At 43.5% G+C, this 22,196-nt stretch overlaps 1 protein-coding gene across 1 annotated transcript in view; it reads right to left on the bottom strand.

Annotated features, from left to right (window-relative positions):
* Positions 1-22,196, bottom strand: part of LOC311147461 (rho GTPase-activating protein 39-like) — a 117,615-nt gene that overhangs the window by 22,908 nt on the left and 72,511 nt on the right. Inside the window, exon 3 of the mRNA XM_084184164.1 lies at positions 6,658-8,056. Coding sequence (XP_084040290.1) covers positions 6,658-8,056 — 1,399 coding nt within the window. The remainder of the gene's footprint in view (positions 1-6,657; positions 8,057-22,196) is intronic.

The raw sequence follows: 22,196 nt of genomic DNA, 5'->3' as shown, positions 1-22,196 counted from the left end.
GGAGCACACTCTTAAAGGGAGTTCTCCTAATCTCAGCTTGTTACCTGTATAAAAGACACCTGTCCACAGAAGCAATCAATCAATCAGATTCCAAACTCTCCACCATGGCCAAGACCAAAGAGCTCTCCAAGGATGTCAGGGACAAGATTGTAGACCTACACAAGGCTGGAATGGGCTACAAGACCATCGCCAAGCAGCTTGGCGAGAAGGTGACAACAGTTTATTCGCAAATGGAAGAAACACAAAATAACTGTCAATCTCCCTCGGCCTGGGGCTCCATGCAAGATCTCACCTTGTGGAGTTGCAATGATCATGAGAACGGTGAGGAATCAGCCCAGAACTACACGGGAGGATCTTGTCAATGATCTCAAGGCAGCTGGGACCATAGTCACCAAGAAAACAATTGGTAACACACTACGCCGTGAAGGACTGAAATCCTGCAGCGCCTGCAAGGTCCCCCTGCTCAAGAAAGCACATATACAGGGCCGTCTGAAGTTTGCCAATGAACATCTGAATGATTCAGAGGAGAACTGGGTGAAAGTGTTGTGGTGAGATGAGACCAAAATTGAGCTCTTTGGCATCAATTCAACTCGCCGTGTTTGGAGGAGGAAGAATGCTGCCTATGAACCCAAGAACACCATCCCCACCGTCAAACATGGAGGTGGAAACATTATGCTTTGGGGGTGTTTTTCTGCTAAGGGGACAGGACAACTTCAACGCATCAAAGGGACGATGGACGGGGCCATGTACCGTCAAATCTTGGGTGAGAACCTCCTTCCCTCAGCCAGGGCATTGAAAATGGGTCGTGGATGGGTATTCCAGCATGACAAAGACCCAAAACACACAGCCAAAGCAACAAAGGAGTGGCTCAAGAAGAAGCACATTAAGGTCCTGGAGTGGCCTAGCCAGTCTCCAGACCTTAATCCCATAGAAAATCTGTGGAGGGAGCTGAAGGTTCGAGTTGCCAAACGTCAGCCTCGAAACCTTAATGACTTGGAGAAGATCTGCAAAGAGGAATGGGACAAAATCCCTCCTGAGATGTGTGCAAACCTGGTGGCCAACTACAAGAAACGTCTGACCTCTGTGATTGCCAACAAGGGTTTTGCCACCAAGTACTAAGTCATGTTTTGCAGAGGGGTCAAATACTTATTTCCCTCATTAAAATGCAAATCAATAAAAAAAAAGGCATTTTTTTGTTGTTATTCTGTCTTTCACTGTTCAAATAAACCTACCATTAAAGTAATAGACTGATCATTTCTTTGTCAGTGGGCAAATGTACAAAATCAGCAGGAGATCAAATACTTTTTTCCCTCACTGTAGATAGAGGGCACCATGTAGTTTACCAATAAAATGGTCTGATGGTGAAGTGGACATATTCGGTATTCATATCCCGAAAGAAAGAAATGATCTCACTACAATACATTTTAATAGAATGTTAGCAAAAATAGATAAGATCTTGCTACCATGGAAAGGAAAATACCTTTCTATTTGTGGAAAAATCACCCTGATTAACTATTTAGTCATATCTCAGTTGACCTATTTGCTTATGGCCTTGCCTACACCTAGCAACTAGTTTTTTTTAAATTATATGAGCAAAACATATTCCATTTTATTTGGAACGGCAAGCCAGAAAAATATCAACAGGCCTATTTATATAATGAATATGAATTCGGAGGGCAGAAATTATTATATATTAAAGCATTAGACCTCTCCCTAAAGACTTCAGTCCGAACTGGTTCTCTAGCAGGTTAGTAAGAATGTCTCACCCCGTGTTTAAGAGTTGCCTTTTTTCCTTTATTCAGATTACAACCTCTCACTTTTGGTTATTTGAAAATAAAATAATCTCTAAAATATCGCTATTTTTAAAACAAGCCATAGAAAGTTGGTTGCAATTTCATTTTAATCCCCCAGAAAAGACAGAACAAATATTACAACAAATATTATGGTTAAACTCAAATATACTAATTGCTGAAAAAAATATTTTGGGAAAAATGATTAGAAACGGTATAATCTTTGTAAATTATATCATAACTAGTACTGGTGGAGTTATGTCACACATGCAGCTAACAAAAATATATGGAAATGTATCCTCTACTCAAAATTACAACCAACTAATTGCAGCATTACCGCAAAAATGGAAGAGGCAAGTATAAGGGGGGAAAAGTAAGGAACTTGTCTGTCAGCCCTGCATTAAAGAACAAAATTGGTTAATGAAAATTGTGATGAATAAAAAAAGTATACCAGTTTCATTTAAGGACAAATAAATTGACTGCTTTGCCATTCAGATTGCAAAATAGTTGGGAAGAGGTTTTCGATGTAACGATTCCATGGCACATGGTTTATGAAGTGATACAAAAACTTAAAATTGTTCTATTGAAATTATTATACAAAATTCTTGCAACCAATAGAATGTTATAAATATGGGGGAATCATTAGATAATTTGTTTTGGTACTGTCCATATGTAGCTTGTTTTTGGTCGCAGGTTCAGGAATGGCAGAAGAATTGCAACATTTACCTTGAGCTAACTCTGCAAATAGCACTGCTGGGTGATTTAAGAAGTCATAGTCAATCGATCAATAATATAATAATACTCTTAGCAAAAATTGGTATCTTTAATTTACAATCTGTAGAAACTATGAGAATAGAATGGTTCAGAACTTTTGTGAAACATCACAGCACAGTTGAAAAATATATGGCAAATAGAAATCAAAACTGGATGGTGTACAGAGATAGATGGGAGGGGTTGAGTGGAGCTGAAGGGTGGGACTAAAAATAACAAGATAACTAAAGTAAAATATACTGTGTTCGTAAAATGTATATAGGTTCTGAACCTTTGTGAAACAGCACAGATGAAAAGTATATGGCAAATAGAAATCAAAACTGGATGGTCTTCAGAGATAGATGGAAGGGGTTGAGGGTAGCTGAAGGATGGGACTAAAAACGAACAAAAGGTAACTATTGTAAAATATACAGTGTCCGTAAAATGTATACAGTGAGGGAAAAAGGTATTTGATCCCCTGCTAATTTTGTAAATTTGCCCACTGACAAAGATATTATCAGTCTATAATTTTAATGGCAGGTTTATTTGAACAGTGAGAGACAGAATAACAACAAACAAATGCCAATGTTATAAATTTCATTTGCATTTTAATGAGGGAAATAAGTATTTGACCCCCTCTCAATCAGAAAGATTTCTGGCTCCCAGGAGTCTTTTATACAGGTAACGAGCTGAGATTAGGAGCATACTCTTAAAGGGAGTGCTCCTAATCTCAGCTTGTTACCTGTATAAAAGACACCTGTCCACAGAAGCAATCAATCAATCAGATTCCAAACTCTCCACCATGGCCAAGACCTAAGAGCTCTTGGTTGGTGCGATTATTCGCAAATGGAAGAAACACAAAATAACTGTCAATCTCCCTCGGTCTGGGGCTCCATGCAAGATCTCACCTCGTGGAGTTGCAATGATCATGAGAACGGTGAGGAATCAGCCCAGAACTACACGGGAGGATCTTGTCAATGATCTCAAGGCAGCTGGGACCATAGTCACCAAGAAAACAATTGGTAACACACTACGCCGTGAAGGACTGAAATCCTGCAGCTCCTGCAAGGTCCCCCTGCTCAAGAAAGCACATATACAGGGCCGTCTGAAGTTTGCCAATGAACATCTGAATGATTCAGAGGAGAACTGGGTGAAAGTGTTGTGGTCAGATGAGACCAAAATCGAGCTCTTTGGCATCAACTCAACTCGCTGTGTTTGGAGGAATGCTGCCTATGACCCCAAGAACACCATCACCACCGTCAAACATGGAGGTGGAAACATTATGCTTTGTGGGTGTTTTTCTGCTAAGGGGACAGGACAACTTCAACGCATCAAAGGGACGATGGACGGGGCCATGTACCGTCAAATCTTGGGTGAGAACCTCCTTCCCTCAGCCAGGGCATTGAAAATGGGTCGTGGATGGGTATTCCAGCATGACAATGACCCAAAACACACGGCCAAGGCAACAAAGGAGTGGCTCAAGAAGAAGCACATTAAGGTCCTGGAGTGGCCTAGCCAGTCTCCAGACCTTAATCCCATAGAAAATATGTAGAGGGAGCTGAAGGTTCGAGTTGCCAAACGTCAGCCTCGAAACCTTAATGACTTGGAGAAGATCTGCAAAGAGGAGTGGAACAAAATCCCTCCTGAGATGTGTGCAAACCTGGTGGCCAACTACAAGAAACGTCTGACCTCTGTGATTGCCAACAAGAGTTTTGCCACCAAGTAATAAGTCATGTTTTGCAGAGGGGTCAAATAATTATTTCCCTCATTAAAATGTAAATCAATTTATAACATTTTTGACATGCGTTTTTCTGGATTTTTTGTTGTTATTCTGTCTCTCACTGTTCAAATAAACCTACCATTAAAATTATAGACTGATCATGTCTTTGTCAGTGGGCAAACATACAAAATCAGCAGGGGATCAAATACTTTTTTCCCTCACTGTATAGTATGTATAAGCTGTAAGTAGAAGCCTAAGTGTTGTTGTCCATTAGTTTACTCCAATTAGAGGAGAGGTGGTAGGGTTAGGGGAAAATAAAAATACACTACCGGTCAAAAGTTTTAGAACACCTACTCAATCAAGGGTTTTTCTTAATTTTTTTACTATTTTCTACATTGTAGAATAATAGTGAAGACATCAAAACTATGAAATAACACATATGAAATCATGTACTAACCAAAAAAGTGTTAAACAAATCAAAATATATTTTAGATTTTAGATTCTTCAAAGTCGCCACCCTTTGCCTTGATGACAGCTTTGCACACTCTTGGCATTCTCTCAACCAGCTTCACCTGGAATGCTTTTCCAACAATCTTGAAGGAGTTCCCACATATGCTGAGCACTTGTTGGCTGCATTTCCTTCACTCTGCGGTCCAAATCATACCATACCATCTCAATTGGGTTGAGGTCGGGTGATTGTGGAGGCCAGGTCATCTGATGCAGCACTCCATCACTCTCCTTCTTGGTAAAATAACCCTTAATCAGCCTGGAGGTGTGTTGGGTCATTGTCCTGTTGAAAAACAAATGATGGTCCCACTAAGCGCAAACCAGATGGGATGGCGTATCGCTGCAGAATGCTATGGTAGCCATGCTGGTTAAGTGTGCCTTGAATTCTAAATAAATCACAGACAGTGTCACCTCCTCCTCCATGCTTCACGGTGGGAACCACACATGCAGAGATCATCCGTTCACCTACTCTGCGTCTCACAAAGACACGGCGGTTGGAACCAAAAATCTCAAATTTGGACTCATCAGACCAAAGGACAGAGTTCCACCGGTATAATGTCCATTGCTCGTGTTTCTTGGCCCAAGCAAGCCTCTTCTTCTTATTGGTGTCTTTAGTAGTGGTTTATTTGCCGCAATTCAACCATGAAGGCCTGATTCACGCAGTCTCCTCTGAACAGTTGATGTTGAGATGTGTCTGTTACTTGAATTCTGTGAAGCATTCATTTGGGCTACAATTTCTGAGGCTGGTAACTCAAATTAATTTATCCTCTGCAGCAGAGGTAACTCTGGGTCTTCCTTTCCTTTGGCAGTCCTCATGAGTGCCAGTTTCATCATAGCGCTTGATGGTTTTTGCGACTGCACTTGAAGAAACTTGAAAAGTTTTTGAAATTTTCCGGATTGACTGACCTTCATGTCTTAAAGTAATGATGGACTGTCGTTTCTCTTTGCTTATTTGAGCTGTTCTTGCCATAATATGGACTTGGTCTTTTACCAAATAGGGCTATCTTCTGTATACCACCCCTACCTTGTAACATCACAACTGATTGGCTCAAACGCATTAAGAAGGAAAGAAATTCCACAAATTAACTTTTAACAAGGCACACCTGTTAATTGAAATGCATTCCAGGTGACTACCTCATGAAGCTTGTTGAGAGAATGCCAAGAGTGTGCAAAGCTGTCATCAATGCAAAGGGTGGCTATATGAAGAATCTCAAATATAAAATATATTTTGATTTGTTTAACACTTTTTTTGTTATTTCATAGTTTTGATGTCTTCACTATTATTCTACAATGTAGAAAATAGTAAAAATAAAGAAAAACCCTTGAATGAGTAGGTGTTCTAAAACTTTTGACCGGTAGTGTATATATTTTCTATATGTATTTACCCAAAAATATTTTGGTGGATTGGAAATTATGCAGACAATTACATTGATGAAAGCCACAAGCTATCTGCAATATTAAAGCTGATCTACCCCCCCCCCATCCCCCCAAAATAAAAAAATAAAAGATAGAGGGTATGGATGGCAGACATTCCAGCTGACCTGCGGTAATGCGGCTAACGAGGCTAATCAGCCCACGCCCCATCACATGAGGTAGAGAGTACAGAGCAGACCCACCCTTTGAGCCTCACACAGACGGCCCTTTCATATGTCACCACACTGCAGGCTGGAGCGGCAGGCTGGAGTGGCCCTGGATCTCAGCAGGCGCCTGGCACATACACTAACATGTCAACATATCACCACTCAACTACACACACGCCAGAGGAACAGGCCCCTTCTGTCTTCTACTGTGTATACACAAAGAGGTCTGAATGCTAAGACACAGATAAGACAAGTACAACATTCACAAACACCTACAGTACACAGTGTTGAGAGGAGGGCTGTACTGTACCTGGGAGGGGGACATGGGGGGCTCTGGGGAGGATAGACTGTTCTGGCTGGTGATGCTTTTCTCCAGAGTGTCCACCTTCTCATAGGTCCGTTTCTGACGCACCATGCTGTCTGACACCAGGGACAAGAGGGGCACGTTGCCGTGGTTACTCCCGCTCCCGGCCCGGTACAGAGAGCGGTTACTGGCACTGATGTCCTCCCGGGAGGCACTGCGGCCCCCGTACTTCTTTAGGGAGTTCAAGGGGGAACGGGCCCGAGGTACAGACCCCTCAGACATCTCTGTGTCCAGGCTAGCCTTACTGCCACGCAGGGTGTTTGAGCGACTCACCACCGCTCGCATCTCTGCCATCAGCTTCTCATTCAGGGCACTGAGCTCCCCACTGCTGCCCACTGAGCCTGGCCGGCCCTGCCCTGCACCACCTGCCCCCCCAGCCCCTCCGCCCAGGGCTCTCCTGCGGTTCTTCCTCCTCAGGCTGGGCGAGGGCCCCGTGGAGTAGCCTGAGTCCTGGTAGGTGACGGCGGCCGGTGCCGGGTACTCTTGGGAGGCCAGGCTGTTCTGTCGGCTGTGTCGGGCCTCCATGTTCTTCCTCGCGCTGGCCTCCAGGAGACGCCATGACTGCTTCTTCTCTAGGCTCACCTCCTTGGGCCTGGGCTGGGTCACGTCTGGGGCTGGGGAGGGGGATGGAGAGGGCGGCAGGTCAGGGTCTGGGACAGGACCCTGCTCTGTCTGGATAGGCTGGGATAAGGGGCTCTGCTTGCAGGTGGCAGGGTCCACGTTGACCATGTGTTTGATGCACTCCCGTCCAGCGGGGCTGTAATCTGTGGCGGAGGGGTTCCTCTTGTGTTTGGAGCTCAGGTGAGAGGCTGGGTATTGGAGAAGCTTGGGCTGCTGCTGGGGTTGGGTCTGGGGGTGGGACTGGGGCTGGCGGACCCTCTGCAGGCTGGTGGATGGTGTGAAGGGCTTGTTCAGGAGGTGGGCCCCCTCCACCTCCATGGGGGGTTCATCATAGATAGGTGGATCCATGGGTGGTTCATCATAGATGGGCGGAGTGGCACCGTACTGGGGCGAGGAGGGCCTGGGGGTGCCAGCCTGAGACCTCTGGGGGGTCTGGTAGACCTTGCCGCCAGTGGAGGGCATCACCAGGCAGAAGTTACCATTGTCTGCCTTCTTCAGGTGGAAGGCTTGCTTGGGGTCCACGGGGGCAGCCATCTTGCCTACAGGGCTGGGTCTGTCTGAGTGGACTTGGTACACAGCTGGGCTTCCAGGGCTGAGGTTGTTGAGGTGGAGTAGGTGCAGGGTGCTAGCGGGAACCACGGACTGGTTCCTGCCAATACTGTTCACCTTCACCAACATGGCTGCCTTCGACCCTGGAGCAGGCTGCCATCTTTGACCTGGGTCCCTGGAACAGAAGAGAGGAAGATTTTGGGGTGAGTAAATAACTAATATTTACACATAAAACACACTCAAAGACACCAAAAATAGGGAACAAAAATGTATTATACCCCCATGCCCACTATAAACAATAAGTTAGAGTAGACCTGTATGGTGGGTAAATAGGTGACTGCTCAAAGCCAATTTGCTCATATTTTAAGAAAGTATCCGTGACTGGGATGCCAGACCTGGCAGGAATCCATTCTGCACATTCCCCTGTTCAGTTAGAGGCTTTAAACCCTCTGACCTTCCACAGCTCAGAGACAGAGAGGTCTCTAGGTGTTACAGTAATGGCAACCAAGGTCTGTGTGAAGGACAAACCTAGGGCCAGGGGCAACATCTTCTCAACAGTATTTGTATCATATTGTGAAACTATGAGAGAGTATGAGACGCAGGTATGAGACTGTGCAGGTAGCTGTGAGACAGATATGAGACTTGAGGTGGATCAGATCTGGTCTGACGCAGTGCGACAGAGGCTGTGCTGGTTTAGTTTCCAACAACATGGCCATATTGTGAGTACATAATCAGGGCATGGAAACTAAATCTGACTCAAGAAAGTGTCACAATGAAACAATGAAAACACCTTTCTCAACCAAACCTTTACTCAGTTTATCAAAACAGGAATACCCACACGCCCCCACACACACAATCGTTTTCCAGAATATCACAGCCGTGTTTGTAGTAGAAACACAACAGGAAAGGTCTCTACACTGGGGAAAACAGGAATTCAACCACTTTATTCCAACATTACAGTCTGCCAAGTCAAGCCGTCAAAACTACAGCCCCATTTACACCCCCCGCCCATCACTCAATACCCACACTCATGCACACACACACACGCACGAACACACACACACCACCTCAACCACACTCATGGCTGTGTTTCCTTCCTTGTTCCCTCAGAGGGCAGTGGAATTTCAGTCCCTAATCCTGCATCAATGCCCTTGGTGTTCTGGTCCATTAGTGGTGCAGCCTACTCAGTCCTCAGACCACAGATCCTGCTTACAGCCCTGCACACTCCACAAGCAACCTGATAATCTCTCAGTGCCAACTAGCTAATCTAACCAGCACTCTACTCTCACCTCCCCTCCTCTCACAACAGACCCTTTCTTTCAACAGCCTGCTCAGACGATAGCTTAATGTTTACTGTAAAAACAGCATAACCGCATTCAAAATCCCCCCACACCTCTCCCAGCTGGGAAACCCAACCTAACACATCCCACATAGGCGAAGACACAGTGGAGCAAGCCACACTGATGAAAACCTTTCTAAAAAAGGACAACAGAACAGCTCTGTACAGTCTGAGTCTGCTGTCTAATAGTCAGTCCATAAGCATCATCTTCAGGTCAAAGCATTTACACTCAGCATTACCTGAGTAAAGACGGTGGAGGGTGGTCTTTGTCCCCCACAACAGATCAGAAGGTAACTTACCCCCCCTCGTATCTCTGGGTTGGCACGGGACAACGCTGTAACGGCGGGGGTCCCTTCAGTACCCGTGTGAACCCTGCTACACCCCCTCCTTGCCGAAAACAAAACCAACAAGAGCCAACCTCTGCCAGTGTGTCGCAGAAAGAGGATCGTTTTCTAATTCAGCCTAACCCAGGTCCCGCTGTGTGTGTCTCTAGTGAAAACACAAAGGCGTCAAGGCTCCAGAGCTGTTTACAGCTACTCTTAATTGCAGACTGCCACCAGCGTCTAAGTTTATTGTGGAGTTGCTGAGAGGGGAGTAAAATAAAGGAGAGAGAGAGAGAGAGAGAGAGAGAGGGAAAGACGGAGGAAAGAAAGGCGGGGGCCATTGCTGTAGCCCTTCCCCTGTGTTACAGTAGCTGGAATGTGAGCTGTTCTGTTCCAACTCAGCCTCTCTCTCCTCTCTGATAGACTCTCAGCATGTGAAACAATACTTGTGGCTCCTATCTTGCTGCTCCAAATGTCAACAATCTTTTCAACCAGCAAAGCAAATGCAGTGTCTGGGGCCCGTGCACAATTAAAACATGGTGACTGGCAGAACTAAAACAGCCCCCCCCGCCAACCCCCCCTCCCCACCCCACCCACCCACCCACTCTCCTTCCCTGGCTTTTTGGGCTGCCTCTACTCTGTGGGGTTATGAGATGGGGACATTACAGTAGTTCTCCTAAAAGTCAAAGCAGCAAAACAATTAGCCTGTTTATGACCCTGGCACAACAGATAGCAACCATGTAGTCGCGCTAAGAGACACACTCTCTGTGCTACAAAGAACCAGATAAAAGGTCTCACACAATGTCAAGATTTTATGCTCAGGGAGAACAAGTCATAAAGCTATCAGAACAACACCTCCCCTCCCTCTTTCCTCCTCCTCCTCTCTCTCAATTTCAATTTAAGGGCTTTATTGGCATGGGAAACATATGTTCACATTGCCAAAGCAAGTGAAACAGATAATAAACAAAAGTGAAATAACCCCCCTTTTTTTTACAGTAAATATTACACTCACAAAAGTTCCAAAATAATAAATACATTTCAAATGTCATATTATGTGCAAATAGTTAAAGTACAAAAGGGAAAATAAATGAACATAAATATGGGTTGTTTTACAATGGTGTTTGTTCTTCACTGGTTGCCCTTTTCTCTCTCTGTCTTCTGTCTCTCTCACAATGACACTGTGGAGGCCTTGATGTCAATAGTTCGCACCACGATGTTGTGTCAGTTGCTCAGGTTGTATGTTTTAAGTGCATGCCTGCCTGTTGTGTGGGGTGCTACCGTGTGGACAGGTATTTGACTGTAATACCTTATGGCAGTCAGAAACAAATATTTGGAAAAATACAAATGGCATATGGGATATTGATTAAAAACAAACATCCATGAGCAAATGTGTTGTTGTTGCCCTGAGGGATGGGGCCAAGAGTGTAGAGAGTGGGGGAGTCCTGGGGGAGCGCTTGTTGGAGAGTTCAAAGGGCATCTCTCCACAGCGAAAACAGGAAATACCAACACAGCTTTCACATCGGAGCGCAGCACAGAAAAAAACGACAGAATTCCCTCTACCGACCGAGAGTTTACATAGGGAAACACAAATAAATACATACATTAAACACTGACATCATTGGAAAATCAAAAGAAATCAGCCAAGACCTCAGAAAAAAATGGTAGACCTCCACAAGTCTGGTTCATCCTTGGGAGCAATTTCCAAACGCCTGAAGGTACCATGTTCATCTGTACAAACAATAGTACGCAAGTATAAATGCCATGGGACCACGCAACCGTCATACCGCTCAGGAAGGAGACACGTTCTGTCTCCTAGAGATGAACGTACTTTGGTGCGAAAAGTGCAAATCAATCCCAGAACAACAGCAAAGGACCTTGTGAAGATGCTGGAGGAAACAGGTACAAAAGTATCTATACCCACAGTAAAACGAGTCCTATATCGATATAACCTGAAAGGCTGCTCAGCAAGGAAGAAGCCACTGCTCCAAAACTGCCATAAAAAAGCCAGACTACGGTTTGCAACTGCACATGGGGACAAAGATCGTACTTTTTGGAGAAATGTCCTCTGGTCTGATGAAAAAAAATAGAACTGTTTGGCCATAATGACCATCGTTATGTTTGGAGGAAAAAGGGGGTTGCTTGCAAGCCGAAGAACACCATCCCAACCGTGAAGCACGGGGGTGGCAGCATCATGCTGTGGGGGTGCTTTGCTGCAGGAGGGACTGATGCACTTCACAAAATAGATGGCATCATGAGGAAGGAAAATTATGTGTAACATCTCAAGACATCAGTCAGGAAGTTAAAGCTTGGTCGCAAATGGGTCTTCCAAATGGACAATGACCCCAAGCATACTTCCAAAGTTGTGGCAAATTGGCTTAAGGACAACAAAGTCAAGGTATTGGAGTGGCCATCACAAAGCCCTGACCTCAATCCTATAGAAAATTTGTGGGCAGAACTGAAAAAGCGTGTGCGAGCAAGGAGGCCTACAAACCTGACTCAGTTACACCAGCTCTGTCAGGAGGAATGGGCCAAAATTCACCCAACTTATTGTGGGAAGCTTGTGGAAGGCTACCCAAAACATTTGACCCAAGTTAAACGATTTAAAGGCTATGCTACCAAATACTAATGGAGTGTATGTAAACTTCTGACCCACTGGGAATGTGATGAAAGAAATAAAAGCTGAAATAAATCATTCTCTCTATTATTCTGACATTTCACATTCTTAAAATAAAGTGGTGATCCTAACTGACCTAAGACAGGGAATTTTTACTAGGATTAAATGTCAGGAATTGTGAAAAACTGAGTTTAAATGTATTTGGCTAAGGTGTATGTAAACTTCCGACTTCAACTGTAGCTGCTCCTCCTGCCTTGAGTGTGAGAAGTCAAACAGAGAGAGAGAGAGGAGAGCTCTATCACACACAGACAGGACCACACACACACACACTATCTCACACACAGACACACAGGAACCCACACTTACTCTTCTCTCCACTGTCATTATCTTCTAACTTCCCACCCTCATAGATTATGAGAAACAATGTAAAACGTCTCACCCTCACCCTTTAAATAAACCCATCACTTACAGTGAGGTTTCTATATCAGAGAGCAAACCTCCTCCCTCTGTCTCAACTATACTATCTTTGTACTCGTGTCCAAATGTCATTTCAAATGTGATTCTAATAGCCCCATTACACTAACCGGGTCTGTTGTTTTAGAGATTATACAAAGGAGGGGGTGGAGGAGGAAGGGGGGGGGGTGGGGGAAACATTGCTCTTCTATCTATGGGGTGGGACGTCCTGGGATGAGCTCATGTCTGCACTTAGGGATACAGGGGTGTACGGGGTGGGGGGAAAGTACAGTACTATCACAGTGATTTGATTAGGGGACAGAGGACACACACACACCATCCATTTTGACAAGCCACCAACACAAGCCCACAAAAGGACTATGGAAAATGTGCAATACATGACAGGAAGTTCATACAATGTCATTACACATGGACAAACAGACATTCAGAGTCATATAGCTTTGGTAAGTGAGTAGACCTCTGCCAGGGAGATAGAACAGTCAGGCAATGATATCGTCAACAGAGGGATCGACTGTACAGAATATGACCTCTGTGTTTTTCCACTAAGGGGAAAATGCATTAGGAACGCCATCATTCTGGCAGGCTTTGATAGTAAGGACCATGCAGAGGAGTGCCCCCAGTTCACAGTCACATGTCTGCCATGCCATGGGCTTAGATCTCTATTGTATTCAGTGTGGAACAGGCTAACAGCTGCCCAGCAACACCACCCACCTCATATTAGATGTAGAAGTGTCAGCCCTGTCAGCAGACTGAGGCCATGCTCATTTCATCCCTGATTACAGCTATTACAAAGACAAGTCAGAGAGGATTATTCTCAGAATATACAGTGCTGAGAAACCAGATCAACTGGTGTGTGTGTGTGCACGCATGTGTGTGTGGGCTGTGCCCTTGTCTGTCAGTTGGCAGTCACACAGGTGAGGTGTGTGTTGAGTGAGACAGGACTGGAGTCTCAACCAGGGAAGTGAGTCACCATGCCAGTTGTCTGGTCGGTGGCTATCCCACAGAACTACAATTCATTATATTTATATTGCCTAGCCACTAGCTACTTTCCATCTTTACCTCATTACTACTGGGTAAATGAGGAGAGAAGCCATATGGAAAGTGACGTGGGGGTTGACTGACTGACTGAGGTCTGCGCTGTGCTGTTCTATATAGGATCTTATTGAGCAGATCCAGCCAGTCAGCAGCTGGGGGAATAGATACATCCCTGCTAATTTGTGGCGAGTGGATATGGAGGCAGTGAGGCTATTGGAAGAAGGAAGTAAGATTGGGGTAATGTGTGGTGTGGTGGTAAAGTAGGGTCACTGGAAGGTTTGGGAGGGAGATTGAGCATGGGGATGTGTGAGTTAGTGAGGGACCATATATTGTGAGGATAGTAGATGGTAGTGTGGGATGAGGGGAGTTCTGGAGTTGACTATAGTCTCTCTGGATGGTGGTGCAGTACCAGAGGGAGGCCTACAGCGCCAGCCAGGCCCAGATCACATTCTTTGTGGGCTGCTTTGTTCTGCTGTTGGAGCCTCCTCTCCCCCTCTAATCCTGTTTGGCTAAGCACTGCCTGCAGACAAAACCATACAGTGTCCCCACAGCTCAGCCGCTAACACCGGGGAGAATTCACACTCCTTTTCCCAGGGCTTTTTTCACCCATCTTCTCCCTCTCTCTCTGTTATCCCCCTCTTCAGCTGTCCTCATCGTTGGCCGGTCCATCTCCCAATGACAGGCATGAGCTTTAGAACAGGAGCCGCTTCATTGTGTATGGTTATGTTAAGGGCAAGAGACAAGGGTAGCCTATATAGTAAGAGAACGAGATCAGGAGAGATTGTTTATTTCACTTGCTTTGGCAATGTAAACATATGTTTCCCATTCCAATAAAACCCTGAGAGTGAGAAAGAGCGAGAGAGAGAGAGAGAGAGAGAGAGAGAGAGAGAGAGAGAGAGAGAGAGAGAGAGAGAGAGAGAGAGAGAGAGAGCAACAGGTCAGCGGGTCAGTAATGTACTGTGTATATTCCCATCCTGTTTGTGGGTGGGTCCTGTTCTGTTCTGTCTGCTGTTATTGTTGGACCAGAGGTTGAATACCACAGCATGGGGAGTGTTCCTGATCTGACCATGCATACACACCCTTATGGATCTAAAGGACCCCTCTCAACCACACTGACCAGTCTCTTCTCTATGAACCATAGTGACCATTCACACTCACACCCATTCTGACCATAACAACCACTCACACACCCACGGGCCACACTGGTCACAACAAAAGGGATCACAATGGACAATCTTATTCCTGAAACATTATCATCACAAACACATCGAAACCATAGCAGATAGTCAAGCAAAGCCCTCTAATAATGTTTACATACTGTTTTACTCATTTCATATGTATATACTGTATTCTAGTCAATGCCACTCCGACATTGCTCATCCTAATATTTATATATTTCTTAATTCCATTCTTTTACTTTTAGATTTGTGCGTATTATTGTGAATTGTTAAATACTACTGTACTGTTGGAGATAGGAGCACAAGCATTTCGCTACACCTGCAATAACATCTGCTAAATATGTGTATGTGACCAATACAATTTGATTTGATTTGAAGCATCATTGCCTTATAATCCTACAGCAGGGCAGAAAGAGGCAGAGGAAGAGAGAGCAACAGGGAGTTTGGCGAAGGGGGAGAAAAGGCCAAAAAGAGAGAGTGCTAGGGAGAGAGAGTGCTAGGGAGAGAGAGTGCTAGGGAGAGACAGTGCTAGGGAGAGAGAGTGCTAGGGAGAGAGAGTGCTAGGGAGAGACAGTGCTAGGGAGAGAGAGTTGGACTTTGGAATGCATATGCAAGTGCCTCACTTTATATGTGCAGGCCGCTACATTGGTACGTGTTCATTTACAAAGCCATTCTGGGTAAACTCCCTCTCTACCTCTGTAACCTGCTACCTTCACCACTAGCAGTTACCTGACACGATGTACTAGGTGGTTGCTACTTAAAGTCCCCAGGGCCGTTACCAAGTTAGGCAAGACTGCTTTCTCCTATTGTGCACCAGATGCATGGACTAGTCTACAATCTTTGCTTCACCTAGATGTATTAGTGCCCCTTAATGAGTTTATAACTCTGATACAAAACTATGTTCAGGAGGAGTGGAAATGTTTCCAGTAGGCTGGATCGTGTTGATTGTATTGTATGTTTTCTTAATTTTGTAACGTTGTATTGATTGCTGCTGCCTTCTTGGCTAGGTCTCCTTTGCAAAAAAGAGATTGTGTCTCAATGGGCTTTTCCTGTATAAATACAATTTGAAAAAAGGCCTGAAAGCTGTGTTTGCCTGTGTGTGTGTGTGTGTGTGTGTTGCATGTGCTGTATGACTGCACAGTCAGAATGCTGTTGTTTCTCTCCAGACCTAGTGCACATTTCTCAGGTCAGGTCAGCTCACTGGCTACAAAGTCTTTGACCCCTGACCCCAGGCTAACCCCATGGAACCCTAACCCTCTGAAACACGAGCCCATAATCCTCCAGCCTCCATGTGGTTATGTTCAGACTCATGTCAAAATCTAGAACTCTTCAGTCAGGGCAATCAAAAACAATCAAAAAAAAATTGGGCAGCGGAAAAAATACTCTTTCAAATGTCCTTGTACACAAATTACTCATGAATTGTCAAAATATCTTAATATGACAAGGGTGCACATATATGTGTCTGTGTGAAAATAAGTAAGCACACATATGATTATGTTATGATTCAGACCTAACCTATCAATCTACATGAGCAAGCAGACTCCACAACTTTGTCAAAGGCTTTCGCTGCAGCTGAGCCTTTAGAGGAGAACTTTGATGATGAGGAGCAGGAGGAGGAGCAGGAGGAAGAGCAGGAGGAGGAGGAGCAGAAGGAGGAGCAGGAGGAGGAGGAGCAGGGCGAGGAGCCGGAGGAGGAGGAGGAAGAGCAGGAGGAGGAAGAGCAGGTGGAGAAGCAGGAGGAGGAGCAGGAGGAGGAGGAGGAGAAGAAGGTGGAGGAACAGGAGGATGAGGAGCAGGAGGATGAGCAGGAGGAGGAGCAGGAGGATGAGCAGGAGGAGGAGCAGGGGGATGAGCAGGAGGAGCAGCAGGAGGATGAGCAGGAGGAGGAGCAGGAGGAAGAGGGGAGAGGGAAAACAAAGTTAAGAGCCTTTAGAATGGAGAGTCAAATTGAGTTAGCAGTCAGCGAGATTCAATTTGTCCCTGGCAGCTCCCTGCCCTGGTATCAGAGTACCTCCCCCTCGCTCTCCAGCAGTGTGATCATCCTACATTGTACAGACTGTGTCAGTTCTTTTGCTTAGCAAATTAGGATTTACTATCAAGAATTGATCATCCAATAGCATAGGGAGTCATCACACAGGAGGGAGTCAGAAAATGTAAAATATGCAGAATGTGCCTTTAGAGGCCATGCAATTCAGTACTCATCTCGAAAACAAAAGCAATTTAGGTCAAAAGAGTCCACACTAACAAAGGAAATAGAAGTTCTAACAGAACAGATAGATAGCAATAAAAACTGTAACATAGAGGCTCAGAATAATTTAGAGGAAAAACAAAAAGAAATGGAGAAACTTATTCAAAAAAGATCAAGTGTAATATATTATAAAAATAAAGCAAACTGGATGGAATATGGGGAAAAATTCACCAAATTATTTTTTAATCTTCAACATAGGAATGCTACCAAAAATAATTTATTGAAACTGGTTACAAATGACAGAGTCACCCATGATTCACCAAATTATATTTTGAAGGAGGAAACAAAGTACTTTAAGCATATGTTTTCGTTTCAGTCGCCTCCATCTCCTCTAACTGAAGCAAATTGTAGAGATGTATTTTCTATTGATAATGTAAAATTAACAGCCATGCAGAAAGACTCATGTGAAGGTGAAATTACAGAGGAGGAACTTCTGGATGCAATTAAAGACTTTAAGTCCGGGAAAACTCCAGGGTTGGATGGCATACCAGTCGAGGTATACCAAACCTTTTTTGATATACTCAGAGGACCGTTATTAGCATGTTTTAACCACTCCTATGTAAATGGTAGATTATCAGACACTCAAGAAGAAGATCTGATTTCATTATTACTGAAACTATTACTGGACTGGAAAATATAAAGATCCAGTCCATTAAAAAAATTGGAGGCCCAATACACTTCAGTGTTGTGATGCAAAAATTCTAGCAAAATGAATAGCGCATAGAATTAAAAAGGTATTGTCGGACTTTATTCATTCTAATCAGACAGGTTTTTTACATGGGCGATACATTGGAGATAATATACAGTGGGGAGAACAAGTATTTGATACACTGCCGATTTTGCAAGTTTTCCTACTTACAAAGCATGTAGAGGTCTGTAATTTGTATCATAGGTACACTTCAACTGTGAGAGACGGAATCTAAAACAAAAATCCAGAAAATCACATTGTATGATTTTTAAGTAAATAATTTGCATTTTATTGCATGACATACAGTGGGGAGAACAAGTATTTGATACACTGCCGATTTTGCAGGTTTTCCTACTTACAAAGCATGTAGAGGTCTGTCATTTTTATCATAGGTACACTTCAACTGTGAGAGACGGAATCTAAAACAAAAATCCAGAAAATCACATTGTATGATTTTTAAGTAATTAATTTGCATTTTATTGCATGACATAAGTATTTGATACATCAGAAAAGCAGAACTTAATATTTGGTACAGAAACCTTTGTACGTTTCCTGTAGGTCTTGACCAGGTTTGCACACACTGCAGCAGGGATTTTGGCCCAGTCATCCATACAGACCTTCTCCAGATCCTTTAGGTTTCGGGGCTGTCGCTGGGCAATACGGACTTTCAGCTCCCTCCAAAGATTTTCTATTGGGTTCAGGTCTGGAGACTGGCTAGGCCACTCCAGGACCTTGAGATGCTTCTTACGGAGCCACTCCTTAGTTGCCCTGGCTGTGTGTTTCGGGTCGTTGTCATGCTGGAAGACCCAGCCACGACCCACCTTCAATGCTCTTACTGAGGGAAGGAGGTTGTTGGCCAAGATCTCGCGATACATGGCCCCATCCATCCTCCCCTCAATACGGTGCAGTCGTCCTGTCCAGAAAAGCATCCCCAAAGAATGATGTTTCCACCTCCATGCTTCACGGTTGGGATGGTGTTCTTGGGGTTGTACTCATCCTTCTTCTTCCTCCAAACACGGCGAGTGGAGTTTAGACCAAAAAGCTCTATTTTTGTCTCATCAGACCACATGACCTTCTCCCATTCCTCCTCTGGATCATCCAGATGGTCATTGGCAAACTTCAGACGGACCTGGACATGCGCTGGCTTGAGCAGAGGGACCTTGCGTGCGCTGCAGGATTTTAATCCATGACGGCGTAGTGTGTTACTAATGGTTTTCTTTGAGACTGTGGTCCCAGCTCTCTTCAGGTCATTGACCAGGTCTTGCCGTGTAGTTCTGGGCTGATCCCTCACCTTCCTCATGATCATTGATGCCCCATGAGGTGAGATCTTGCATGGAGCCCCAGACCGAGGGTGATTGACCGTCATCTTGAACATCTTCCATTTTCTAATAATTGCGCCAACAGTTGTTGCCTTCTCACCAAACTGCTTGCCTATTGTCCTGTAGCCCATCCCAGCCTTGTGCAGGTCTACAATTTTATCCCTGATGTCCTTACACAGCTCTCTGGTCTTGGCCATTTTGAAGAGGTTGGAGTCTGTTTGATTGAGTGTGTGGACAGGTGTCTTTTATACAGGTAACGAGTTCAAACAGGTGCAGTTAATACAGGTAATGAGTGGAGAACAGGAGGGCTTCTTAAAGAAAAACTAACATGTCTGTGAGAGCCGGAATTCTTACTGGTTGGTAGGTGATCAAATACTTATGTCATGCAATAAAATGCAAATTAATTACTTAAAAATCATACAATGTGATTTTCTGGATTTTTGTTTTAGATTCCGTCTCTCACAGTTGAAGTGTACCTATGATAAAAATTACAGACCTCTACATGCTTTGTAAGTAGGAAAACCTGCAAAATCGGCAGTGTATCAAATACTTGTTCTCCCCACTGTAAGGCAAGTACTGGAAACAATAGAACACTATGGAAAATCTGGGAAACCAGGCCTACTATTCATAGCAGACTTCGAAAAGGCATTTGATAAAGTACGACTGGGGTTTATATATAAATACCTGGAGCATTTCAATTTTGGACAATCGCTTATAAATTGGGTTAAAATCATGTATAGTAACCCTAGGTGTAAAATAGTAAATAATGGCTAAAAAAGTTTTAAACCGTCAAGAGGAGTGAAACAAGGTTGTCCACTATCGGCATATCTATTTATTATTGCGATCAAGATGTTTGCTATTAAAATCAGATCCAACAATAATATCAAGGGATTAGAAATCCAGGGCTTAAAAACAAAGGTGTCATTGTACATTTTAGTCATTTAGCAGACGCTCTTATCCAGAGCGACTTACAGGAGCAATTAGGGTTTAGTGCCTTGCTCAAGGGCACATCTACAGATTTTTCACCTAGTTGGCTTAGGGATTAGAACCAGCGACCTTTCGGTTACTGGCACAACGCTCTTAACCACTAAGCTACCTGCCGCTCCATGCTGATGATTAATGTTTTCTTTTAAATCCACAACTTGAATCCCTCCACAGCCTCATAGAGGATCTAGATACATTTTCATTATGATAAATGTACTATATTACGTATTGGATCACGAAAAAATAAAATTTTTACATTACCATGTAGTTTACCAATAAAATTGTCTGATGGTGATGTGGATATACTCTGAATACATATTCCAAATGAAATAAATGATCTCACTCCAATACATTTTTATAGAAAGTTAGCAAAAATAGATAATATCTTGCTACCATGGAAAGGTAAATACCTGTCAATTTGTGGAAAAATTACCCTGATTAACTCTTTAGTATTATCCCAGTTTACCTATTTGCTTATGGTCTTGCCTGCGAACAGTTTTTTAAATTATATGAGAAAGAAATATTCCATTTTATTTGGAACGGCAAGCCAGCCTATTTATATAATGAATATGAATTCGGAGGACAGAAATTATTAAATATTAATGCATTAGACCTATCACTAAAAGCTTCAGTCATACAAAAGTTATACTTAAATCCGAACTGGTTTTCTTGCAAATTAGTAAGATTGTCTCACCCAATGTTCAAGAATGACCTTTTTCCCTTTATTCAGATTACAACCTCTCACTTTAAGTTATTTGAAAAGGAAATAATCTCCCAAATATCACTATTGCTAAAACAAGCCATAGAAAATTGGTTGCAATTTCAATTTAATACTCCAGAAACGACAGAACAAATAATGCAACAAATATTGTGGTTAAACTCAAATATACTAATTGATTAAAAAAACGTAATAAAAAAAAAAAAAAAAAAAAAAAAGGTATAATCTTCGTAAATGATATTATCGGTAGGACTGGTGTAGTTATGTCGCACATGCAGCTAACAAAAACATATGGAAATGTCTGCTCTACCCAAAATTACAACCAAATAATTGCAGCATTACCGCAAAAATGGAAAATGGAAAGTAGAAGGGGGAAAAAGTAAGGAACTTGTCTGTTAAAGAATATAATTAGTTAAAGATAATTGTGATAAATAAAAAAAGTATACCAGTTTCATTTAAGTACCAAAGGATTGACAGCCGTCCCATATACAGTTGAAGTCGGAAGTTTACATACACCTTAGCCAAATACATTTAAACTCAGTTTTTCATTCCCTGTCTTAGGTCAGTTAGGATCACCACTTTATTTTAAGAATGTGAAATGTCAGAATAATAGTAGAGAGAATGATTTATTTCAGCTTTTATTTCTTTCATCACATTCCCAGTGGGTCAGAAGTTTACATACACTCAATTAGTATTTGGTAGCATTGCCTTTAAATTGTTTAACGTGGGTCAAATGTTTCGGATAGCCTTCCACAAGCTTCCCACAATAAGTTGGGTGAATTGTGGCCCATTCCTTCTGACAGAGCTGGTGTAACTGAGTTAGGTTTGTAGGCCTCCTTGCTCGCACACGCTTTTTCCAATTCTGCCTACACATTTTCTATAGGATTGAGGTCAGGGCTTTGTGATGGCCACTCCAATACCTTGACTTTGTTGTCCTTAAGCCATTTTGCCACAACTTTGGAAGTATGCTTGGGGTCATTGTCCATTTGGAAGACCCATTTGCGACCAAGCTTTAACTTCCTGACTTGAGATGTGACTTTAATATATCCACATAATTTTCCTTCCTCATGAATCCATCTATTTTGTGAAGTGCACCAGTCCTTCCTGCAGCAAAGCACCCCCACAGCATGATGCTGCCACCCCCGTGCTTCACGGTTGGGATGGTGTTCTTCGGCTTGCAAGCATACCCCCTTTTTCCTCCAAACATAACAATGGTCATTATGGCCAAACAGTTCTATTTTTGTTTCATCAGACCAGACATTTCTCCAAAAAGTATGATCTTTGTACCCATGTGCAGTTGCAAACCGTAGTCTGGCTTTTTTATGGTGGTTTTGGAGCAGTGGCTTCTTCCTTGCTGAGCGGCCTTTCAGGTTATGTCGATATAGGACTCGTTTT

The sequence above is a fragment of the Coregonus lavaretus genome (genome assembly GCF_964263955.1).
Source record: "Coregonus lavaretus genome assembly, chromosome: 20".
NCBI classification, from domain to species: Eukaryota; Metazoa; Chordata; class Actinopteri; order Salmoniformes; family Salmonidae; genus Coregonus; species Coregonus lavaretus.
This window is presented reverse-complemented; position numbering and strand designations above follow the sequence as displayed.